We start from the raw sequence: 27,211 nt of genomic DNA on the forward strand, positions 1-27,211 counted from the left end.
TGTTTGGCGCAAACGCAACACAGCACAACACCCAAAGAACACTATCCCTACAGTGAAGCATAGTGGTGTCAACATCATGTTATGGGGATGTTTCTCATTGGCAGAGACTGGGGCACTTGTCAGGATAGAAGGGAAAATGAATGGAGCAAAGTATAGAGAAGTCCTTGAGGAAAACCCTCTGCTCTCTGCAAGAAAGCTGAAAATGGGACAGAAGTTCACCTTTCAGAATGACAACGACCCAAAGCACACAGCAAGGAGACTGATCAGAGAGGCTACCAAGAGGTCAATGGCAACTTTGCAAGAGCTACAGGCTGTTATGGCCAAGACTGGTCAAAGTGTGCATGTGGCAACAATATCCCAAGCACTCCACAAATCTGGCCTGTATTTTACTCAAGAAATCCCACCTTGAATTCTGTTTGAAGTATGCAAAAAAAAAAAACATGTAGCAAAAACTAAAATGCAACTTTTTGGCCTAAATGCAAAGCGTTATGTTTGGTGCAAACCCAACACAGCGCATCACCCAAAGAACACCATCCCTACTGTGAAGCATGGTGGTGGCAGTCATGTTATGGGGATGTTTCTCATCGGCAGGGACTGGGGCACTTGTCAGGATAGAAGGGAAAATGAATGGAGCAAAGTACAAAAATGTCCTTGAGGTAATCCTGCTGCCCTCTGCAAGAAAGCTGAAACTGGGAGAGAAGTTCGCCTTTCAGCATGACAACCACCCAAAGCACACAGCCAAAGCTACACTGGAGTGGCTAAGGAACAAAAAGGTAAATATCCTTGAGTGGCCCAGTCAGAGCCCCGACCTAAATCCAATCGAAAATTTGTGGCATGACTTGAAGATTACTGTCCATCAACACTCCCCAAGGAACTTGACAGAGCTTGAACAGTTTTGTAAAGAAGAATGGTCAAATATTGCCAAATCTAGGTATGCAAAGTTGGTAGAGATCTATCCCAACAGACTCCCAGCTGTAACTGCTACCAAAGGTGCTTCCACCAAGTATTAACTTATCCAATTATGATCTTTCAGTTTTGTATTTTTAATATAGAATTTTTTTATATATTTCATATGCCTTTATCAAAAGTTGGAATAAGAAATACATTACTCTGTCAAGCAAAGGAGACGGTGAGTAGTTTTTAAGTTGTGCGAGAAGATTGGCCAGCTAAGGCCAACAGTGTTAATAAATTTGAATGGCCCTAGCCCAAAGTTCTGTGCATCTCAGCATTGTACTGTCCTTGCAGTCTGAAGAACAGTGATGACTCATCATTTTCCAAGGTGTTGCACCTTTAGTACACAGAAACCCGGATGACAGGAACTGTTCCTGAGGCACTTTCTTTATATAGCCATATTGTCTGATGTTCTACGGGTATGGCTCCATAGCTCAGGGGTTAGAGCACTGGTCTTGTAAACCAGGGGTCGTGAGTTCAAATCTCGCTGGGGCCTCTTCAACTTTTTGATTTTAGTTTCTTAATGATTCATTTTTTTGAATAACATGTACTACTACAGTTTATTCCTCAAATGTCATAGTTTTGCTGGATTGATAACATTTTTTAAATTGTTTTGAGTACTATTTTATTTGTATGATAAGCTTGGCAGCTGCGTCCCAAAGACTGTAGGATTTCTTTCAAAGTTTACTTGTGAACTGATCAGTAAACCCAAAGCACACAGCCAAAGCTACACTGGAGTGGCTAAGGAACAAAAAGGTAAATATCCTTGAATGGCCCAGTCAGAGCCCTGACCTAAATCCAATCAAAAATCTGTGGCATGACTTGAAGATTGCTGTCCATTAATACTCCCCAAGGGACTTGACAGAGCTTGAACAGTTTTTTTTTTTAAAGAAGAATGGCCAAATATTGTCAAATCTTTGGTAGAGACCTATCCCAACAGACTCACAGCTGTAATTGCTGCCAAAGGTGCTTCCACCAAATACTAACTCAGGGGGTGGAGATATATCTAATTATGATCTTTCAGTTTTGTATTTTTAATATATAATATTTTTCTCAATAAAAACTTTTTCACCTTAACAGTGTGGAGTATGGTGGAAAAAATCCTCATTTAAATGCATGAAACTCTGAGGCACTGACACAACAAAATGTGAAAAAAGTTCAAGGGGGTGTAGACTTTCTATAGGCACTATATGTGCTAATCACTGTGCACCTCTCACTATCCATAAAAAGAGACAGAGAAAGTGTGTATTAACATAGACAGTAACAGGTAAACATTTTAAACAGAAGGAGTATTGGTTTTCATTCACAGCGAGACTTATTTTTATTACATTTCAATGGACCGTATCATTTATAAATGTAAAAATGCACAGAGCATAACAATGAATTATCTTACCTGTTATATCTTGAATGAAATGTACATACAGTAAAGCCCCTTTCACGCTGGCACCTACCCGGGCCTGGACCCGGGTTCTGGCCACTCGTGTCACAATCCTGTGTAGTGTGAAACCATGTACCTGGGTCGTAACCAGCGTAACTTCAGGATGTGGGTCGACACGCTTTGACCCGGGTTGAGCAAGACAAATGCATGACGGCCGTTCGTGAGCCAACGCAATAACAAACAGCCACGTCTGAGTGAAGGGATGAAGAAACATTTGCTCTAATCAACATTTGGGCCATTGGTTAAATCTAGAGAAGCTTGGATGGAAGCGTCTGTAACAAGCTGCTTCCAGGGCATTGATACATGTATTGTTTACTTGAGTCTGTCACCCAGGTCATCCCTGTTTTATCAAAAACAGTGTGAAATCTCATACCCGACCCGCATGACACCGGGTCCTGACCCGGGTAGATTCCTTCCCCGGTAGAGCATGCCAGTGTGAAAGGGTCTTAAGACGTTGTACAGGGTAGGGAGGAGCTATAACAGATTGAAAAAAATAGAAATGCCTGAGCAGCTCATAGGGGAGGAATGTTTTCACATGGAGGTGTTTTTTTTTTTTTTTTTTTTAATTGATAATCATAAACATAAATATCGGCAGGGTATTATTCAAAATAAAAGTAATACAATTGAACAGTTTTACAGATTTTCATGTTTGAACAGGTATATAAAGCTACCATGTGATATTCCACTTCTTTAATAAAATATACAATATTTGGTTTTATTCCTTTGTGTTTACATTTGTGGATATGATGCTTAGCCTGTAATAAAAAAAAAAATGTATCAAGAAATCCAAATGATTTTGGAAAAAAGTGAAGTGGAAGATGACATCACGACATGGAGGCATGGCTCTATGGAACACTGGTGCTAGGTTATCTAGTCCTAGTCAACATTTGAGGTGGCACACCATCCAAGTTTACTAAAAAATTACTGTTGTGTACTGTGTGGTTAACCTCTATTAGTTACCGATAAATCTTGGTATATTCAAGATACTATTATTCATAATAACTTTATTGTTATTTTCATAGGCTCAAACAGGCATTTTCCATCAACACAAATGGCAATGCAATGCTTCCAATTGTCCAGCCAAGCACAGTGACAGACAAACATCAATCAAAAAGTGATCGGTTCACTCACACAACGCATTGCTTTGCTCTGAAGTAAAACAGTCCTTTCTTTTCAGTCAGGGTCAGTTAAAATGTTTGCGGAGTTGAAAAAATCAGGTGGTGGTTGGCCTTTTAAATTTCAATATTTTATGGCTTAGCTTGGTATTTACCAAATATGACCGATGGCGGCTCCAGGGTTTAGGTAGAAGTTATATACTGTATCACTGTTGCAGTATAGCATTATTCACACACATTTTTTTTGCACCCCATTTGTCACCCTAGGCAGCCACCTATGTTGCTTACCCTAAACAACAGGCCTGATTAATAATAAAGCAGTAATAGATTTATAACTGCAAGCATTTGTGTATGGGTTATATCAGTACTCCAGCTGATAAAACCCACACACACAGAAGCTGGGACTCTTAAAAGCCTATAATATTGTATAACAATTGCTTCTGGGTCCTTTTGCTCTTAAACCGAGTTTGTTATTATATTTCCCCTCTAAATATGCTTTTACCTAAATGTATTTTCACACTAAATGTAATGCTATTTTTTTGCCCTGGAAAGGGAATTGATGCATGGGCATAGATGTGCTGGTGTGGCACTGTCTACCGCGCGTCAAAAAAATAAAAAAATAAAAGTGAAGCAACGTGGTGGTGCATCCTGTCCTTTATACTGTAGGTTCTGAATCACACTGTTCAATAGAGTGGTGGTAACATTTGTGTGGACAGCAGAGGGTGATGTTGCACCAAGCCCAAAGAGACATCCCTCCGGGTGTCATTGTTAAAACCATCTCTTTCGTTTCTTTTTAATGTGAAGGTGCTGTTTCTGTCTAGAGCCTCTCTCACTCCTGCCCTGCTGCCAGCGCTGAATTGCCTGTCTGTTCTGATTCCACCGGGGCTATGCTACTGCAGTAATAATAGGGTAAAACCTGTCTGAAAGCTATGAATGCCAGCAATGCACAAGAGGGCAGACGTCCTTCTCTGTTTTACCTTGAAATGTTTTACATCTAATTGGGACTGTCAGGGAAATAGCTTGTTTTTCTAAAACTCCTTATTTCTGACATAAGGAATAAGACCACAGAGAGCAGAGGATTTAGAGCAGAGCGGTCTGACAAGTTTCACAGTACAAGGCGTGTCACGTGTTGAATGAATAGGTGCTGAAATGTGGCTAACTTACATTATGGATGAATTGCCATTGCACTTTGATGGCTGGTGTCTTGGAGCACCTGTTCAATGTGCACCCGCCATCGTGTCTCTTTCAAATGCTGTTAGATCACAACCTTTTTCTGGTAGACTGTTTATATTTCCATCTCTAATTCGGGGCGATGGCAAATCAAATCCGACAGTCCCAATAAAATGACCAGATTCTGTACAATCTGCACATCTGTATGCTTTTCACCTTTTTTCCTTACCTGCTACTGTTATGACTGATAATAATCAAAATACTGTTCCAGACAGCAGGCATTCACACTTGAGCATTCATGAATGCTGTTATTTGAGAGTCTAAGAGGGAATATTCTACTTAAAGGAGAAGCTGTATCCAGTAGAATAAGTATGGGTCTATTAGGCATGCAGGAGGTCACTATTTGAATATACAGGCCCGTCCTGGTTTACTTATATTTAATTGGTCCATTTAATTGGCCTGTGACCTTGCTGCAGGCATCCGAATACAGCAACAAAGGTTTTAGGTCATCCTTGTGTGAGAAGACAATAGATATTGAAATGATCTCCATAACAACATCTCCCTCAAAACAGTATCAGGAGAGTTTCTTTCTTGAGGGCAAACCCTTTTCTCATTTCTTTCACTGAGGAAATGTATATTCTTGCAATTTGGCAGATCTTCTCATATTGAACTACTCTCATAGGATGGGAAAAGGCAATAGTGAGTAAAGCCTTTGTTGTTAGGAATTCTGGGTCTCAATGCATCTCGTAAATTATGTCTAGTCCCTCTGATAAACTTCCTATTGCTTTGTGTTTACATGCTTCTTTTTTATTTTGAAACTGAATTGAATCGCAATCCTAAGGCATGCATCTGCAAGCTCCTTGTAATGAACTATGAGAGCCTGCTAGCTCTATAGACTGAACTATATTAACCTGGATCACCACTGAAGAAAGCAAAGTTAATAACTGATAAGTTAACAAAGGACTGATCTGACCTGCCCGACATATCAATGCAAAGTGGTGGCCTGGAAAGGACAAAACCCAAAAGTCATCACCCAAGGGATCAACACTGCAAAACAAACAGAGTATTCTCAATAAAACCAAATGAATAGAAGTGTCAAAATTGAATAAAGCTGCTGGAATAAATGAGAACAAATGGAATGGGTGTTAAGTTTATGTACCGTGGATTGTAATTAAAGAGATATTTTAACAGCTTTAAAAATGTCTGTGACGTCACTCGTTGATCATTTGATTGATTCATTCTACAAATCTTCTAACTAAAAGTGGTTGTGTAGTTTTGAAGAGAAGTGGAGTGTGGGGCAGATATATCGTTGCTTAACGAATCCACACAAAGCTGTTGATTCGTCAATGAAGCTGCAGGCAGAACAATTCGACAGAAAAGTGAATACCATTTTATTACACAACAATCCTTGCATTACAGTGTTAGACATTTCAAATGCAACACTCTGAATTTCAGTTTAGCATTTCACAACTTGTATAGCTGTTGCATCAAATCTCCTTATTGAACAAGCATCAATTAGGAAGAAATGTTTTACCAGTAAGTGGCATAAACAACTCAAAGCGTTGAATCGGTAAGAAAATAATCCACAGTTTCTAGTGCTTAACAGCAATCAAAAAACTAGTAAATTATTTTTACCAATTCAACACTTACAGATTAATAAAGAATGCATTACAATTTCACAATATCTTATTAATCCGAATGGTATTTGCTGACTCTTATTTACAGGCAGTTATCCTGCTTGCATATTCATAGTATTTGTTAGCTAATTAAAGAGAATTACTGTTTCCTATGAATGCTTTCTATTCCATGTAACTGATAGTTACACTGAAGCCGAGCTGGACTAGTTGGGCTACTACTTATGTACTGTATCTATTTTCTAACTTGCTGGTAACATTGATAAAAGACATAACAGCGTTGTGTGCTTTACTGTTCAATTGTTTGTTTTGGGAATCTTGAGCTTGTCTGGAAGAAATATATAATTGAGAGTGCCAATTAAATTAAACCATTACACACAAATTGTATGATTAATTTAGATATTTAAACGCCAGTACTATATCATGTTACTACTGTATATGCATTCCTAATATTAAATATGCCTATGTTTAAAACCAGAATTCACACTGTGCTCTTTTTTTACATGTATTCCCTATAAAAGGTGGACATTTCAGTTTATATGTGATCTAACTACATGTTTTAAATAAGTGGACCACTTTGCTGGTACAGAACTACTTCCTAGATCAAAATGATTCTCAAATATAAGTCTTGCCCCATAAGTTCAGCTGGTACACCAGAGTGTAAAAATTAGCCTGCCCTCAAGCAACAGTCTGTCCCCAGTGCATGTAAGAAATACTACATGTGTTCTTACTTAAGTCCACTGTGGGCAGAGTGTTACAAGTTTAGTAAACTCCTACTAACCGTTTAGCCATTACTTAACATTTCAACTAAACTAGACATATCAAACAATACATTCATTCAGCATGTTGCTCATTCATTATTACTTGAACTGTTTATTTTATTACAGTGTATTGCTTAAAGGGGTGGACTGTTTTAGCATAGACTGTTAGTTTTGTTTTTTTTAATACACAGTTGGTTCATATAACATATTTCTTAGTACATTTGGCACAATCAGTAAATGCCCATGTGTAAATAATTACATTTATTACAGTTAGTGTAAACTTTTACAGATATTTGTAAATATGGAACCCCCCTCCCCTTCCTGTACATAGTGGTTGTTTTTTTTTTTAATAGACAATGGGATAGATTCTCAAAGGCATTGACCTCAAATCGTCATTGCATCATTTTTTTCAGAATGGAAACTTGTGCACAATACAGTTACCAAACCAGAAGTAAACCACTCAGACACTTAATTAAGGGATTTGTAAGTAGTGTTCAGTATTATTTGTTTATTCATATTAGAATTGTAAAAAAAAAAAAAAAAAAAAAGGGCTCCAGAGTGGCTTGCCTGTAAGCTGCCCAGGGCTGCGTTGTCCTCCGACGCTGTAGCTCCGGGTGGCTGCATTGTGAGTCTGCAGTGTGTAAAAAAGCGGGCGTCTAATGGCACACATTTCAGAGCACAGTGTGTGTTCATCATCGCCCCTCCCGAGTCAGCGCAGGGGTGGTAGCGGTGAGCTGGGCTAAACAAAATAATTGGGCACAGTAAATTGGGGAGAAAATAATAAATTAAAAAATTGGAAACTACTAGATTAAAAAAAAAAAATTATTGTAAAAAAAAAATTCAAGGGCTAGATTTTCAAATTGTTATTGTTATTTATTATTTTTATTAAAAAACAAAAATGCGCCAAATAAAAGTTAACAAAACAGAAAAAAACTACAGTAGACATTTAAATTATGGTTCTGTTAACAGGCTCTGGTTGATTTTTTAGGAAAAGAAATTGTGAGGATCACGATGTGGAGTAAATAGCTGAGAATGTGGCCCAATTTATCTTAAATAGTATAGGCCACAAAAAAAAAAAAAAACTGTTTTTTTGTGTGTAATTTTACAATCTATTAGCTTGCTTTCTCACGGAACCCTCTCTGTTCTATACGCACACTTCATCTATTATGTCTTCAGTTAAATAAACTGTGATGTAAATCCTGACCCCTAGTGCCCAGACTTCCTGTATATATTAGTAACCGGTTGCCTTGGAAACAGGAGAAACAAAGGTCTGTAGAAGAAGTCTTAAAATTAAATCAGGACATGCAGGAATGGAGGAAATAAATCCAGAATAATAATCTGGTTCTCAAACTACTGCACTTTATTGCAAAGTCTTACAGTCTTGCAAATATATTTTTTATGTTGTTTATCATTTGATTGCTGTAAATATAGCGTTAATTATAAAGAGCATTCTGGCAGTCTTTATGACAATACAAGGGGGGTGCAAACTACTGGATTAAAGCTGGATATAAACATAAAATAGTATTTTAGTCTTATGGGTTTTAAAAATCCCCACCCGTACAATTCCAAATGGTTTCTCTTAAAAGGGAAAAGACACTATCAAAGATTTTTCACAAATGTAAAAATCAAAGCCTTCCTTTTGCTTCAACAGGGAACACTGTTTTATGAATTACTCTAAACATCTTCAATAAGTTTCTCACAGTGGGCTCTATTCACAAAACACTATTCAAAATCTTATTAAATAAGCTTTAGCACTGATTAAATCTTTCACCACTTTTTCTAAAGAGGGCCAGGAGTTTCATTTGTGAACAGGGAACAACAGCACAGCCTCTCTGCTTTAAAATCCAGTACCTGCTGTCATTAAGAAGTCCTGCAGGTCAGGAATTTCCCCTTGTGGTTTTGTTTTCTTTTTGCATTGCAGGATTAATAATGTATCTCTCAGTACAATATCAGTTCCCCTGGGAACATACATGTAAACCAGTTACTTTAAAATGCACAGAAGTTGATTAAAGTGTCATTCTGGTTTCACAAAACAAGTGGTTAAACTTGAAGACACCTTTACAATTTCAATTTCTTATCCCTCTCTCATCCCTTGAACTCTGCCCTTGTTGGTTATTTCTTCGGTGGCAACACGTTCTCCTCAAATTGTCCCTGGTTGACAATGTTCCCAGCTGGGAAGTACCTCGCCACCACAAACGTGGAACCATCAGAGGCTTTTGCTTTCCCCACCCCCATCTTCTTGGTGTTTTTCCACACCATGGCTGTAAAGTGTCCTAGTGGAATAAAGAAATAATGAAAAGGTCAAAGTTGTGCAGTGTGCAATGTGTTACTCATGCTTTTTCCAAATAGTTCCCTTATGAGGTCAGACACACTGACTCAGGACTAAGATGGAATATGTGTGACTCAGGAAATAAGCCCCTTATCACCATCACTCATATTCTTCAGGAAATAAGGAAACAAGAGAGCAGCGAGGAAGGAATAGACATATGATCTCTGGCAGACAGTTTTTTTTTCCCACTTTCCACAGGATTTCGCATATGTAGCATGAACAGAATGCAGTAGAATGAAACTCTGATTCTTGTGGCATGAGAGCAAGAATTCTCCCAGTGAGATACCCTGAGTCACTGCTTGCTTCTTCCAAGAAATAGAACTCAAAGGTACTGGAATTGCCAGGTTTCCTTAGAACTACAGTACTGTAGTTGGAACGCAACTGGATAACTCTGGTTTGTGCTCGTCTCATTTTATATTGGGTGTTGTGTAACCAGTAAAACTCACACAGTTTCTTCTGTGCAATGGTACTTTACTGCAACAACTGTTACCGCTGACTTAACATGTACATTCATGAAAGTTGGCTCTATTTAACAACCAGCTTCATTTACCGACAGTACTTAACTCACCTTGTGTGCTCAGAACAAGAATTTATAGAACCTTGGTTAAGTACATGTGTAATGCACTTGCATGCCAGCCACTCAATAACTAACTGTTGGAGAAAATCTGGAGAAAAACTGAACCTAGCAGCGCTCTGGAAGAAGACAACTACTAGACAGGTCTGTACCCTTCCCCCACTCCCACTACTACTCTACCTATCTGTCTCACCTGTCCTGCTATGACTGTCTCTCACATCTCTGTTATTCTGTCCTCTCATTCCCATCCTCTGTCCTCTCTCCACCGCTGCTCCCCTAACCCCTCTAACCTCATCCCTCTGCGCCTCCCCCCTCCCACACTCTCTCTGGTGCCCTATGGAACAGTCACTCTTCTTATTGGACTACCCAGTCCCTGACCACCTTCTGGCGCCTCCTCAGGACACCTCTTCAGACAACACCTGTTAAACTCAACTCTTCCCTTCTGGACAATATAGCACTCTACCTCTAATGCACTTTAACTTGCATTTATCAGCTCCCTATTTTACTGTAATCCTGCACTTAATCCAACTGTAGTATCTTGTATTTCATTTGCACTCTTACCTAACAATGATGTAACTGTTATCTGCTCTTGAAGTGCCCCGATATTAAATCATACTGTGTTTTGTATTTGCTCTTATTAGGACCAAAGTCATTGTGTTTTGTATCTTGCTCTTAATTGTACTGTGATTCTTGATATGTACTTTTTGTATACAACTGTAAGTTGCCCTGGGTAAGGGTTTCTGCTAAGAAATAAATAATAATAATAATAATAATAATAATAATAATAATAATAATAATAATAATAATAATAATTGTATCAAAGAAATACCCTGGTCTGTGCTCGGGTCTACATTGCCTGATTAAAGTGCTCATGTTCAAGTGTGCTATCTTAACAACCCTTCATGATGTCCCTCTCAGTTCAAATCACCTTACTGTTATTCCTCTCCAAATGATCTCCAGTCCTCGTTAGCACTTTACAAACAAACTACTACAGCGGCCTGTAGAAAACCTTTCTGAGCGATTACCATCATTATCGTGAGCTCCATCAGCTGAAAATGTTTCAAAAGGAGCACTATTTAATAGGTTAAAACAGGTAATAGGGTCAGAGTGAGAGAGAGAACATGCAGGAACAGAGATGGTGACACTATTTCAGGAATGCAAACAAGAAATACAGGGATAGATGCTATTCTTACTATGTAAAAATGATCACTGAAGGCATGGGTACCGGTTGCGGGTTTAAATTTATAAATGTATGAAGTTATATATTTGAGAATATGTTAAGATTGCATGTATGTTTTTTTAAAAAAAAAAATGTATACAAATATTTACTGCATCAATGACATCTTATTTTGTTTGTGCATGTTCCGATTCTGCTGTTTCTGTGGTGTTGTCTCCATGGCGAGGGTTCTACAGGTTAAAACGCAGTTTCTGAAAGGTTGTTTTATGAAATTGATGACACGGATCATATTTAAGAAACACAACTCAATAACTGAATAACCTTTGTTAATCTTATTTTCCCTAATTGTAAAAAAAACAAAAAAACACAATGTTCACTGGTTTCCGGAGTCTCTATGACTACTACATCTGTTGAATAAACTGTATACAGATGCCAGCACACACCAACACAGGAAGTGCTTTTTTTGTTTTTTTTTTTTTTTGCCACTACCCATAATTCTATTGTTTTGCATTGCATTACTAACAGGGATCAGGGCAGCCTGACAAAAAAAAAAAAAAAAAACAGAACAGAACCAGTGCCCTCAAAGAGGATAACTAGTTGCACTTGCAATTATATCATTTAGAACTGCCATTCTTGGAAATGGGTCTGTTTAGAAGAAAGGGACGTTATCACTTTCCCAGCATAGGGGAACTCAGCTTAGAGAAGGCCTTAACCACAAATTCTATTCTCATTCTGCTTCTTTTTCATGCCTGGCTGAGAAATTGTTAATTAAGGACAGTGCCAGGCACTTCAGTCTCAGCTATTGCCAGTTAATCCTTTTCTCGCTCTGTGGTATTTGATTGATTGTCTTGTAAATGAACGCACCACAGGTTCAATTGTAATATGAGGTTGCTGAATCTCATGACAAAAATAGTTCCCTCTACTCCCGCCAAACAAATGCCTGTATTCATCTCGACAGGTTTGGTGAAGTTCCGTGCTCCCTTGCAGAGATCAAGAAAAGTCAAATGACAGCTTAAATGTTCAAATCTAAAATACAGGCAACCATCAGGCTAAATGAAGATTAGGCCCATTAATGCTTATACGGTTCCTTATCAAAAAATAAATAAAAAATGCTAATAATAATGTGGTTAATTTTCATAACCTACATCTACAACAATATTTTTGAACAAGTTTTTTTTTTTTTTTTTTTGGTAATAAAAGGCTTTGGGCTATTCCAGGTTTTACAATGATCCTAATTGGCAAGAGTCCAGATTCCATCACCGACAAAATAAAACAGCTTTTCTTGGATCTCACAGTTGCTAGCCCCTTCTCATTGAATCATTCTCCCAGTCAAAAGTTCCAGTTTAAAGGAAGTGAGATTTTAGAAAAAGGCATCGGTATTCATTAACATTGTCTCTCCTGACTTGAGTTTCTCTTGAACACTGATGACAGTAGCGATGTGGGTCCTGATTTGGGACTGCTGGCACATTTAGCACTGTGGAGCTAAAGTCTGGCCTGCTTTCACTGAAGGCTGATTTTCAGCTGCAGCTGCAATTATTCACACAATTACAGAATAATGAAACAAATTATAAAGCACTGCTGAGATGACATTCAACACCCGTTCCAAAACCCCTACTTACTAATGAAACTCTTCACACGGACACTCAAGCCCAGCTGTCAAAAATTTAACTCTTTCAGCATGCTATATTTTATAATTCTAATGCAGTTACAGTCCTGTAGTGTTTTATGTATAATATATTATAATATATTATGTATGTATAATTCTATGTGTGCAGTAATGTCAATTTAGTACAGTACAATTTGTTATCAATGTAAAATACTCGGCAATAACGTCTCGGCATATACTTCTTTCAAGTCAAATTTTCTAATGTGAAATAACTGACATTAAATTTTAAATTACCCAACGCCACCCCCCCCCCCCCCCCCCCCCCCCCAATTCAGATTTGTTTACCCCAATTCCAATATTTCCCCTGTACAAAACATTCTGGCTTAAATTTATCTGCCAATAAGATGCAGCTGTTTCTCTTGGTTTGCTGCCATCACTACGTTGCTTTATGAGACATAAACCCTACTGTTACATTCTAATTAGTGCCTCAATCATTTTGAATAAATATTTATGAGCACGGAACATTTTTCAGTTGTTATTTGTTATGATTAAGAAGCAAGTTCAGCAGTCCTCCTGTAAGCACTATAAATAAGACAAATACCAGAGCTGGAGGAGGTCATGTATTACAACATTTCTATACAATGTCAACTAATAAGATAAACGTATTTGCTGTGGTTGTATATATATATATATATATATATATATATATATATATATATATATATATATATATATATATATATATATATAGCTATATCGAAACGAAAACTTTTATATTTAAAGCTACAGCAGAGTGAATCAAATACTGAAACACATTTTGGACTCTATCTTGCATTCATTCAAATACATTGATGGAATGACCAAGTGAATTGCTTTGCTAAACTGATGCAGAGTTTGATTTAAGGAAAGTTCACGAGGCAGGAGACAGGCCTGCTTGAGGGTCTACTAGAATAAAGACAAGGTGGTTGTGACTTGATAACAGAATAGGGGTTTCCCCTTGACTATTGCCGATCGATCTCCAAGGCCGGGAAGCGAGGACTAGTCAAGAGAGGTCAGACTTCGGCTGACGCTCTGAGGCCAGATGGAGAGCCTCGCTATCTACGCAGGGAAAACAAAAGCGCTACTAAAGAGAATAAGAAATAAACACATAAAGAGCCTCCCCCAACTGTAAGAGCTAACTTCGATAAGTGAGTGCAATGACTAGCTCTAAAGTTGTGAGCAGCTTGCTCTCTGAAGGGGAAGACTGGCATGGGTGCAACTGGCCAGTGGGAACCTTCCTCTTGGAGGGTGATGCGACACAGTCGACCTCTAAGGTCAAAAAGTGAGCTTCACTTGCACCCAAAAGAGGACCCCTGGCTCCTTGCAACTGTGCCACCAATGCAAAAAGAGAAATTAGTTAGTTAGAAAAGAAAGGTAGTGATTAATTACGATTATTATATATACAGCAATACATATATATAATTTTTTTTAACTACTCTAACCGCTTGTCAGAGAGGAAAAACCCCACCTCTGTGGGAGGAAACCTCTGGTGGAGAGATGGCCCCACTCCAGGCATGCTAGCAATACTTGTTGAGCGAAAATATAATCAAGGAGAGAAGAGCGAATGTAAGATTCCACCACTGAGGAACTGGTTGATTTTTAACTTTGGCTGTTGATGTTGCTGTGCCTATATGGAATGAATGGGAGAATACAATTGGGGAGGAAGAACTGCTTTAGAATGAGCTGAAACAGAAGATTGCAAATGTATGAATTTAGTTGAAAACCAGTTTGCTGAATGGAGGAATGGGTGGAGGAAAAGATGGAGCTGATGGAGCTGGACGTCTGAACTGCATGATCTGTAAAAGAGAAAGAGCACCAGCAATGCGATATCGGGAAGGTGTTGGGCTTCAAAATAAAATTATTAATAACTGAAATCCATACTAGCTGGTGAAGAAGTTGCATAATTATAGGGGAAGAGGAACAGCCTTTATTAATTTGAACAGTAGTTAATTATCACAAAATACTTCAGAGGATCCTAAAGTAGAGGCGGTCACTAAAGTCAAGATTGGCTGCTCAAGAACAGGTGTGGGCATGGCTGAAGCAGTGGGAGAGGCGAGCGCTGAAGCTGGTGCTCTACTGATGAGGATGCAATGGCTGCTTATAGGAATGGAGGTGGATAGAGGATGAACAAGTTGGTTGATATCTTTAAATATCTAATAACGCAAATGGGAGGAAGGATCAGATGAAATTGACTGACAGATATTTTAGCAGGATGACACTAATGTTCTACTAATGTTCTACTAATTTCCTGAATTCAGCTATTTAATTTAGGTTTAAACAATCTTTCTTTTCCACATTTTGTAGTGCATGTTTAACTACATCAATGGAGTATCCTCAATTTACTGTCTTTGCTAGAAAGCATTTGCTAGAAAGTCAGACCTAAAGTCATTCACCAGTGCCTATTGTAAAGCTTCAGGGTACAATAATCATGTCCCACTTTAAACTAAAATATAATTTCTTGAATGCTACCCAAGAAAATAGGTTTCCAAGGTTTCCACTGGTGTAATAGTATCATCATGTATAATGCATGTTATCTACAGTGCCTATCGAAAGTCTACACCCCCTTGAACCTTTTTCACATTTTGTTGTGTCAGTGCCTCAGAGTTTCATGCATTTAAATTAGGATTCTTTTTTTCCACTTATCTACACTCCATACTGCACACTGTTAAGAAGAAAAAAGTTTTATTGAGAAAAAAATATATATATTAAAAATACAAAACTGAAAGATCGTAATTGGATAAGTCTCCACCCCCCCCTGAGTTAATACTTGGTGGAAGCACAGCTGTGAGTGTGTTGGGATAGGTCTCTATCAACTTTGCACACTTAGATTTGACAATATTTGACCATTCTTCTTTACAAAATTGTTCAAGCTCTGTCAAGTTCCTTGGGGAGCATTGATGGACAGCAATCTTCAAGTCATGCCACAAATTTTCGATTGGATTTAGGTTGGGGCTCTGACTGGGCCACTCAAGGACATTTAACTTTTTGTTCCTTAGCCACTCCAGTGTAACTTTGGCTGAGTGCTTTGGGTCGATGTCATTCTGAAAGGTGAACGTCTGTCCCATTTTCAGCTTTCTTGCAGAGGGCAGCAGGTTTTCCTCAAGGACTTCTCTATACTTTGCTCCATTCATTTTCCCTTCTATCCTGACAAGTGCCCCAGTCTCTGCCAATGAGAAACATCCCTATAACATGATGTTGCCACCACCATGCTTCACAGTAGGGATAGTGTTCTTTGGGTGTTGTGCTGTGTTGGGTTTGCGCCAAACATAACGCTTTGCATTTAGGCCTAAAAGTTCAATTTTAGACCACAAAACTTTTTGCCACATGGCTACAGAATCTCCTCAGTGTTTTTTTGCATATGGGATTCAAGGTGGGCTTTCTTGAGTAATGGCTTCCTTCTTGCCACCCTACCATACAGGCTAGATTTGTGGAGTGATTGGGATATTGTTGTCACATGCACACTTTGACCAGTCTTGTCCATAAAAGCCTGTATCTCTTGCAAAATTGCCATTGGCCTCTTGGTAGCCTCTGTGATCAGTCTCCTTCTTACTCGGTCATCCAGTTTGGAGATTCGGCCTAATCTAGGCAGGGTCTTGGTGGTGCCATACACCTTCCACTTTTTAATAATCATCTTGACCGTGATCCAAGGGATATCAAAGGCCTTTGATATTTTTTTTTATACCAATCCCCTGATCTGTGCCTTTCAACAACTTTGTCCCGGAGTTCTTTTGAAAGCACCTTGGTGTTCATGGTTGAGCTTTTGCTTTGAAATGCACTACCCAGCAGAGGCAACCTACAGGGAAGGCTGAATTTATCCTGAAATCATGTGAATTACTACAATTTTAGAAGCGGGGTGGACACGTAACCAACCAAGTTATTTCAGTTTTTATTTTTAATTCATTTTCTACAAATTTCTCGAATATTTTTTTCACTTGGAAGTTGTGGGGTAGGATGTATAGACAATTTTTTTTTTTTTTTAAATGCATTTTTAATTCCAGGCTATAAGGCAACAAAAAGGTAAACATTTTGAAAGGTGTAAACTTTCTATAGGCACTGTATATTGTTACTTAAAATAATAATACAAAATAGAAAAAGTTTATACACATAGTTTCAATAGCAAACAATTGCTTCATAAAACCCAATAGTTAAAAAGACCATTTAATTATTTTTGGGGTTATGAGCAAAACATGAGGCTAATTCAATATGTTACATGTTCCTTGCACCATGCTTTCTCTGCAGATTGCAGTTAACTCTTTTGTGCGAGCGATTTCCAGCTACAGCAGCAACAGCTGGCAAACATCTCCAGTGCAGAAAATTACTGACATTTTCCAGTTTTTAATTGTAGGATTTTGGCATGTTGAACTGTATAACTTTTACTTGAACCATGTTACATTTACCCCACATCACAGTAAATCAGTGAAAGCAAGCAAAATACAAATGTACTCTTGTCAGTTTCTGATGTTATGTCTCGTTTCCTCATTAATTCCTCCCTATATAGAATGTGACCTCCTGTTACCCTGGTAACAATCCACTGCACTTAGGTATCCGAGGGAACAGTTTACAAAGCTAGAATAGGAACTATACGTTATGTCACATCCTGTCCACTGGAAGCAGCTTCAGATTTTATAAATAAGAATTATACATAACTGTAGGCATCCTCTATACCTTCTATAACTACTGGTGTTTGCTTTGATACCCTGGTGTGCTGCCCTGCCATTAATATTGTTAATACTAGAGCTGACTAAACTGTTCTAATTACTTATTCCACTGGGCATTAAGACCATGATAAACCTCTCTAATGATCACTTTAGCATGTCAAGAGGAGGATGAAACTTACCTGTACCAGAGGAAAATCCAGGGCAATTAAAATTGTAATTTTTTATTTCATTGTACCATCTCTCAGCTACTTCTTTCCCTGAAAGAATGAAACGACACTTGATAAGTTTTCACAACCACAGAATACAAAAATGTTACTGACTAACAGTCAACTGCCATTAATAAGAATTTCAAGAGACCAGCATACAAAAATGTGTGTACTCAATTTTTATTGAAGTTACAACACTGAAATCAAATTTCAATTACAGTACAATGAAAAGTATTATCATATTAAAAATTCCAGTGTATTTTCTTAAAAATATAGTTACAAGTGAACTTTTAAAAAGTATACATTAACTGCACTTGAAATCTGCATGTCCTATTCTGATCACGGGCATTCATAAACCACAAAAGTAAGGTGTCCTGAACATCAAGGTATTGATTAAATCAGAAAGGCTGATGACTTGCATCCACAGTTTGCTGTTCATAGGCCTGTGTTACTGTAGCCTGGTTTTTCAGAATAGCTGACAAACTGTTTGTGGGAATGTTGAAATCTGCAGCCTCTTCTTTATTTTTCTTGTACGGTGGTGCATCATCCTCCACATTTTGTGCGCTGCATGAAAATGGCATTGATGTGTGAGCCCTGTGGCCACTCGAAATATATCATAGGATCAGTAGCCCAAAAACAGCAGTAAAATATAGTACAGAGATACTAATCTGGATGCAACTTAATACGTTTCCCAGTATTGTGTACACTCAATTATTTGAACTAGGGTGATTTGTTTTATTCCAATTTTTCTTCCCTGGGTGCTCAAAAATAATTTGCATAAACAATAAATTAATGTTAAGTGAGTTTGTATTATAAGTAGTAATTTACAATAAGTGACTGCTAAATTTGTGTGGGACCATATAGAAAATGTGTCTAAGCCAAGTTTGTTTTAACGAGAATTGACTGTATCTAGATAACTGCTTTCCCTTCTTCAAAGCAAACAGCATTAATGAGAATGCCATTTCACAAGTGCATTGGTCCACCAAATGTTCCCATTTACTATCAAGGCATTTTTGGCGACGACAACATTTCATTTTTGACATAGGGAGGTCATCAGGTCTTTGGAAGACCCCCAGCATGTGCATCAAGGTAAGTTAGTCTCTCAGAGATGTCTTTTAAATCATCATCTATGCCTCCCTGTAGGACATGTACATTTTGTGTGTCCTTCGGTGTGACACATAAAAAAGGAAATTATCCAAAAAAAATTAACTGTTTATATCTTACATTGAATAGAAATACATGTCAGTAGATTCAAGGTCATGAGATGATATATATGGCTTTATAAGTGCTTGTTTGAAATCAGAAATAGAAAAAGTGATGAAAATGTCCTATGGTGTGACAAATATTTGACCGTCACTCTGTAGTTTTTATCTATAGCTTTTTAGCCTCATAAGAGGTACTATGTCCTTGTATAATCTATAAAGGCAGTATAAATAATTTCCCAAGAACTGCTGTAGGATTTAACGTGATAAATATATCATATTTTCAAATACAGCTAATGCTTTGCTGGAAAATGTTCTAATACAACTGATAATGATGTTCAGAATATTCTTTAACATCTCTTAACCTTTATTTATTCTATTTGCTTCCAGATGCCCACAAGTACTGAGCAAAGATCAATAACGATCTTGCTAAGAGAGAGGCCTTGCTGGCATGAAGACGAATGAGCTATATTATGGAAGGTTCATCATAGACACAGACAGAGCCAAATGAATATTCTCATATTTTTATTTCTGTATGTCACTAAGATGGCCGAAGTGGGAGGCGTCAGAACCAGGAAAAGGAATGAACGACAGAGAGGTGTGGTTTGGTGGAGCTGAACGAATGTTTCGCTCAGCATTTAATAAACAGAACAGAAAATAAAAAGGTTGTCAAACAAACACAAACACAGCACATGTCACCAAAACAAAGAGACAAACAAAACGGACTAATACTAAACAAAAATACTGTGAGCAGACATTTTACTATTCTTATTATAATTACAATTACTACCTCCGTCTCCTATCCCGTTCTCCACTCACCGAACACCCAACCGCAAGTGGGTGAAAACATGTTGTTTTTATGCAGCTGTACCAAGACTCGATTGCTAATCAATCATTCACTTGGAGTCTCGGTACAACTGCACGTGAATTAATAAAGCGCAATTCCCCGTGCTCACATATTACATTTTACTTGCACGTGAAGTGCTGTGCAATCCTAGCACCTAAATACAAATATACATTTTAAACACTCGTGTTACACAGACCCGTTTATATCCTGTGTACCAATGACTATACACCAACATTAAACACACAACATATAACAGATAATATACACAGGGGCGGGCACTTTGTCACACTGTATCATGGGCCTAATATTTAATTTCCACCCCCCTACCAGTGTAAGTCATTCTTGTGCGGTCCCCTAGGATTGTAACTGCTCTCATTGTTGTCATTCAATTTAGTGTGTAGTTAATCTTTGTACTGCAGAAACAGTAGAAACTCTTCCTTTTTTTCACTACTGGTACCTCTTTTGTATAGCAATGTATGGCTTATTTACCCATGTGATTTATAATGATAACAAAATTTCAGGGTGTTAGTAAGATAGAAATGATTGATGGCCAACCACTCAGTATCAACATTATTGTCTTATTTCCTTAGCTACCAAGCACAGGTAGTACAGGTATTCTCCATCAAGGACCTCACTGAAGCTTGACAGACAAAGATGAGGGATAGTAAGAGGAAATCAGATAGAAAAGATTACAAAATAAATATGCTGTCAGTCATATCTCAGAGCCAGAACCTTCCCCTTCATCAAGCTTTGTGAAGCTGTCACATGATGACTGAGAAAAATTGAAAATCATCAACTAGCATGATCAATGGAGGGACCCTGTTGGACCCTTCCCCCTGCAGCATATCTGCCGTATGATCCCTTTATCCCATCTCTTTCCTTGTAGCATGTTTATGATTTTAGAAAAAAAAAGCACCCACCCACAGATAGACACAACTCCTTCATAACGAATAGACTACATTTAATGAAAATAACCTCTTGAGCTATAAAGTAGAATGCCGTGTTGTTTTCCTTACTTAATGTTACTTGTTACTGTATGTTACTGACTTGTTAATGTTACTTAAAATGGCTATGAAGTGCCTTAAAAAACTAAGATAGATTTGTCCCTAAAAGGGGATGGCTGTTGCCGTCCATATTTACTTTCATGTTCAACGTCTGTAAAAGACAAATTTGTAAAATAGTTTTGTAAAAAACAAATTAAAAAGGTGTATTTTGTTTCAAAATGTTTCCCGATTACCTAGCTTGTATTTCCCCATTTGCCGCTTCGCAAATCTTTATCTTGTCATTCAAACTGAAGTGTAGTGTCCCATGGTGTGACGTCACAGTCCTACGGTGTGGCGTTTAAAATTGGTATGACAAATATCATGAATAAATGCTTTAGTCAGTACATTTGCACAATGTCAAGTAATATTGAATAATACAAAGCCATTAAAATTGTTTTATTTTAGTTAGGAAGAAGTTTTTTCATTAAGAAAATCAACTGACAAGCGTCAGCTATGTTAAAACTCTTTACAATTAGACTCATATATAAGACTTTCAAAAATGGAAAAAAGTGTTTTGGCTAAGGTAACAACAGTTATACATATAGATTTGATAGTTACATTTTTTTAGTTTCCCGGCCATCATTATATATCAATTTATTTAAAGAAAATGTTGTCATCACACCATAGGCCACGAATTAACTAAATCCTGCAAAAATTATAAAATGAATTAGATCTGGTGTGGACAAATGTTCAGAAAGGTAAGATCCTATAAAATCCAACCTTATTTGTCTTTCACACATATACAAAATGAGTTTGCAGTGCTGTGTCAAGGTACTGTAGCTCTGTACTAACCTGGCTCATCGTAGGAAGCCCAGGCGAGGTTCTCTCCACATTGCCCCCTGCTGGATTCTGCACTGTGTTTCAGAATCCTGGTGCTGGCCAAGGCATCTGCATACCTGAAACACAGCCCAATCACAGGGTTACAAACAACCATGCAGCAAGAGAAAGCATACAACACAGCGCACAACTAAATCAGGCTGCTGGACTTACTGTTGTGCCTCTCTGCTGAGTTTACTGCTGAGCTTTAAGCCTGGAACTCTGTGTTTCCTTCTGTATTCATTGTGGGTCCTCAAAACTTCTTCTGCAAACTGCTTCGATGCTTTGGTGGAAAATAAAATGAATATGAAACCAAGAATCATTTAATAGGTGAAAAACTGTATTAACCACAATAAAAGACGCATAATAATGAAAATGCCTTCACAACCTTGACTTTTGTGAAGAACAGTTTGAAAAATGTGAATTGGGAATATACACTTTGTATCATTACCTTTGTCAATTAAACTTTGCTTTTCTAATACATTTTCTTAACTCAACACAACAGAGCAGCCCTCTCCTCCAGGTTTGTCTACTACACCTATTAGAGCCCACCATGTTCCACTCATCACATGTTATGCCATCCTCCTCTATCCAGCTCAAAGGCCATTGAGGGACATTTATGGAAAGGTTGAGCCGAGTTCTCATGTTCTAGCTGTATGAGACTAGCAAATTAAAATCCAGTTCAACAATTGTGTCGACTATATTCAGCCAAGACAGGTGTGCTGTTTGGTAGGCCTGGAATAACTCCAATGAGCTCTCAACTCTCCCCCATATCCTGACAAGACCAGGATACAGAGAAAGGGTGTTTTCTCCCCAGCCCTGATGTTTCCTTTGCTGAACACAGTGGAACTCCATGGGGCCCTATGCGTAAAGCTGTTACATGCTTTACTTCATTCTTCTCTCCGTCGGTACCCTGTACTCCTTAGAATCAGCTCCTCAAAAGAAACACTTTATAACAGGCTTGGCTTTCAAACTGCATGCTTCCTCTGCCCCTCAAACCACACTTCCACAACCTACAAACAGTTTATGAATAGACTTAAAGGTTTTTATGCAGAATAGATCTTCTGAGAAATAAATCCAACAATGCCCTTTCCTATGGGCAATTAACATTAGCCAAGGAAGGCAGGGGATGTTTCCAGGCCAGTCTTTTAAACCAAGTCATTCAGCATTTAGGACACAAAGCAGAGAAACACTGGAAGGAACTGCTGGCAAACAGTTCCATTTTAATGTTCTTAACAATAAGGATTCTAAATACCAACATAAGCCCAACTAGTGTTTTAATCAGCATGGCCAGGTAAAACGAGGTCACATTGGTGCAGGGTAACAGCTCCAGGCTCCCCAGTGGTTCACCTAGTAAAGGCACAACCATATGGAGTGTAGGGTCAGTCATATAAACTGGAGCTCACTATTCGAATCCCGGTGTCCCGGCCCACAAGGAGCTCACCATTGACTTAGAGTGGAAAAATCATCTGGGACTTTCCTCACTGCGCCAAAGTGATTGGTCAGGCAAATACTTCCAGGCTGAATTATGTCTTATCCAGGGTTCAATAGCTTGGTAAGATACATGGGGATGGTTCGTCAGCAAGTCGCTCACCAGCAAGTAAACCCCCAAACAGATTTCTGAAGGACAGAACAGAAGCAGCCTGAATTAGCAGCCACCAGTCAGGAGCTAACCCAAACGTGAAATACTAGGAAATTGCTGGTTTCCCATTAATATCATTAAATAATATTATTATGAGTATCTATAGTGGGAAAATATTTGATGTCAGGAAATGCAAGATTGCCTCACCCGTGTAGTTTTAGTATATCGTATCGCCCACCATTTTATCAGTCTCAGTCTGTCAACCACAATGCACACTTAAGCATCTGTTATGTCCCTTGTCTGTGCGTAAATGTGCAAAATGTGTTATTTTACGATATAAACAGTGACTCACTACTCATATTAAATGTGGAAGTAACCTCTTTCTAAAGTGTTTTCTCTATTATTTCGTGGGGATTGATATTTACATAAATATTTGAAAATCTGGACTAGTGTAAGGATTACATGCGGTCATTAAAATATTTATGTAGACATTTTGCTATCGGGAACAGATAAATTAATAAGTACACTTGCCGATTTTATTTTGGAAAACTTGCACTGTGTTTATTTGTATTATGTTTTGTATATTTTTTTTTTTCTATTGTTATTGTATTATGTGAAATGTGTTATCTGATGGCCTGACTGCATGAGTGGGTTAAAAATAAAAGGTTTTTTATTTATGCAATTCGGCCTGTAATTATACATACAAATATAGCATTATTATTATTATTATTATTGAGTTTTCTCCAAAAACAAATATAAGCACCCATTTCCCTGACCCAGACCTTCGGTTCTGACTTGAGATATAAACAGGAAAGACAAAGTACGTCCATCATAATGAAAAACATAATACTGATTATGTACACTATATACAAATAATAAAATAAGACTAAATAATAATCCTTACTATAAAATAAGACACATAATAAATAATAACATGGTATTTATACCTAATATAATTGTGTGGTACCGTTATATGTCAATGAGACATTACCAATATATATATATATATATATATATATATATATATATATATATATATATATATATATATAATGATATATTTGTTCACATTATTGCATATAATGAGTTTAGTTATACTTTCTCTCAGTCTGTCAATGTGACAGGGAGCGAGAAGCTGCAAATCTCCCTCCAGACCAAAGAGGGCGCTAAGCAGAGATACTCACATGCCTGTACTGAGAGGGGCAAAAACAAAAGTTGGCCATATCAGTGCAGGGTGAAATGACCATATTAGGGGACAAGATTACTGTGATCAGCTGTGCTGCAATAGACAACTGGCAGGTGTGCTGAGTTGTGCAGATCATGGGGTGGAGTCTCCTAGTATATAAGGGCTATCATTTTGTAAGTGCGGGGCCTTTGAGGTAACACTGAACCTGTGCTGCTGAGTTGTGTGCGTGCATGTGTGCGTTTTTGCTTGTTTATCACCAGAAGCTGTCACACCAAATACACCCCTCTATCATTGTTGGTATTAGGGTTGTTTACACCTCTTCCCCTGACTCTATGAAGTCTGTTCCACCCCCACACCCACCACACCGTCACAGTCAACCACAGAGCATATGGGTATAACTGAGCCTGGAGACCAATACTGAGCTCTCTATTTGTCCTTTCTGCTTTATGCAGAAATAAAAAAAGTGAACACACCATCCAACCCCAAAACACAATGCAGAGCAATTATCACCATTTCCCCACCTCCCCTTTTTGTCACTAACTGACAAGAAATTTGACCCACGTGTAACTGGTAACCACACAAGACATCAATGTCTTTACTGTCATGTTAATGGTTGATGAATAGCACCCATAATCTGAAAGCCGATCCCTCCTCCAGACATTGACCTCAGACCATGCTGAGGCTTTCGCTCACTAGGGGAGCTCCCTCACCCCCACATTACGCAACCATTGTCCCTTCAAGGTCTATCCTCTGATCTGACCAAGTCTTGCTTAGTTTCTGGGATCCATCAAGATTAGTAACATAGCTAGAAGCATGGGAAATTTGCGTGGAATTTTAATAGGAAAAACTTTTATCACTGCAAGCAAGATTTGTATTACAAGTAAAAGTGAACTTTAAGTCATATTCTACTGTTCTATCTCAGAGCCGGGCAAGTATAGCCCTTTGAGTCACCACCAAAAATGGCACACCCTCTGTATCATACTGTTTATTTCAAGAGAGTGAATGCTGTTTTAATGTGGACATTTGAAAATATAAAAAGAGACCCCTTCTGGATAATGCAGAAGTACCAAGGTGGTTACATCAAAATACATTTTTGGGTATCTTTTCAGAGAATGCCTGCCGACTTAATCAATTAAAAAAAATAAGCTCACCCTTCAGGGGACAAATGAATTGATGTTGGCTATGTGAACATTGTCCCATATTGTGTGGGCATTTGTTCCAAAAAATAATCTGTAAAGGTAGGATATGGTGACCTGCAATAAATTGAAGTATACAATCAAATGAGCATTACTTGTTATAAAACCAGACCCTATATTTATATGCATGGGCCTTTGTTTCAAGAGTGTGTGTGTGCATGGGGATGGTGAGATGTGGGTGGCTGCGATAGCTGGGGTGAGAGGGCTATTCTAAAACAATTCCCAGTTAATGAAAAAATGAGTGGAATGTTTTCTCCCCCAATCCCCTGTGTAGATTACATTGCACGGACACAGACAAGCATGCATGACAGACTGCATATAAAATAACCTTACATATATTGTTACATTTGCCACAAACCTGGTGCCCAAGTGTAATTAAATGACTACATTAATGCATTATCAAGTATTACTTCCTTATTTTATGACAGTGAAAGTCCCAACAAGAATGTTTGTTTAATATCAGCACAAAAACAATCAGGAATATTTCAGTGCAGGATCTACAGTTCACTGTGGTTATATGCAAGTACCATCCTCATTCCTTTCTTTTTAACATATTTTAGATCTTGCAAAGCCCTAATACTGTGTACAAATATACATTGCTGGCCAAGATGCAGTATCAGTTTATGTTGCAATGATAATTAAAAAGTAAAAAACAGCTTCTAGACCAGATGCAACTGCAGTATTTGCTGGATGAAATTAACTTCAAACCACAAAGGAAATAGTCTTCCCTCCTCAAAATGTTATTAGGCTGCATGAAGCTTCCGAATTTAAATTTCATCACCAAGAACTTCGGAGCAAAATCATCAGTTTCAACCCAATGTGTAAAGTAACCAAACAAAAAATGGTGAATTTGACATAACTTTTAACTAGATTGACTTCTGTGGTTTTCACAGATTCAATTCAAGCTATAAAATATGGATTCTCTACACCTTTATCGAATCAACACAATAGTACACTTCAGCTTTAAGAAACTCACCAAGGCCTGCAGCTGTTGAAACTTACACTTTTTTTTGGTTTTTAATTTCTGCTTCACTTTTCTCAAACAGACTTCAGTGTAGCACGCACCTCTCACTCACTCTCTGTCACACAGCACCAAGTGAATGCAAAAAACTAAGATAGGGCGTATGTCAATAGCACAGACTATTACATCCAATACAGCTAAATTATCTGTTGAGTGGTATGGAATTAAATATAACAGATACTACTAAAACTGCTTAAATTGAGTCGAGTTTAAACCATGTTCGGCCTAACAGCAAAACAAAATCTGATTGAAAAGTGAACTTACCTGACTTCCCCATGGTGGATTATAGAATATTAACTTTCCCGGTCTATTTTATCCTGATGTCTGGTCTGCTCCTATTAACTCGTGGATTGCCCTAGAGCCGTGCTGGCTTGTCTGGCAGCTGGAATGAATACAAACTCCTGCCTCCACATTACATCACTCACTCTGAGCCACTCTGAGCCTTATAAGGGATTGAGAAATGTCCTGTTAAAACTGCAGCAGAGGCTTTTTGTCCCAAAGGTAACTGAATAAACAAGACATGATAGAAATTTTATTATATGTTGGCAATGGAACATTTGGGGAGCAATCCTTTCAGTCTTGCAGGAATAATGTTTTATTTAAAGCGATAGTGTCTTCTTAAAGGTTTTTGTGAGATAATTTTCTATATTGATTATACAG

General features: G+C 38.0%; 1 protein-coding gene and 1 non-coding gene across 2 annotated transcripts; one reads left to right on the forward strand and one right to left on the reverse strand.

The window, feature by feature from the left end:
• The first annotated feature begins 1,374 nt into the window (after positions 1-1,374).
• On the forward strand, positions 1,375-1,447 carry trnat-ugu. The gene has a single exon. It is a non-coding gene; the product is annotated as a tRNA-Thr (tRNA).
• A 6,484-nt stretch (positions 1,448-7,931) lies between these two features.
• On the reverse strand, positions 7,932-27,038 carry glipr2l (GLI pathogenesis-related 2, like). The gene is made up of 5 exons (XM_041248206.1): positions 26,816-27,038; positions 21,741-21,849; positions 21,543-21,646; positions 17,632-17,709; positions 7,932-9,342 (listed from the first exon to the last, which is right to left on the reverse strand). The coding sequence occupies exons 1-5, from the start codon at positions 26,826-26,828 to the stop codon at positions 9,182-9,184; spliced, it is 465 nt and encodes a 154-aa protein (XP_041104140.1). The 5' UTR covers positions 26,829-27,038; the 3' UTR covers positions 7,932-9,181.
• Positions 27,039-27,211: the final 173 nt, after the last annotated feature.

Source organism: Polyodon spathula, chromosome 4, assembly GCF_017654505.1.
Source record: "Polyodon spathula isolate WHYD16114869_AA chromosome 4, ASM1765450v1, whole genome shotgun sequence".
In the NCBI taxonomy this organism is placed as follows: Eukaryota; Metazoa; Chordata; class Actinopteri; order Acipenseriformes; family Polyodontidae; genus Polyodon; species Polyodon spathula.

Excerpts from the sequence above, each read along its gene's own strand:
- glipr2l (XM_041248206.1), bottom strand. Across the intron at positions 17,710-21,542 it reads GGCTTCCTACGATGAGCCAG|GGAAAGAAGTAGCTGAGAGA; the intron begins GTTAGTACAGAG and ends TCATTCTTTCAG. Across the intron at positions 9,343-17,631 it reads TGGATTTTCCTCTGGTACAG|GACACTTTACAGCCATGGTG; the intron begins GTAAGTTTCATC and ends TTATTCCACTAG.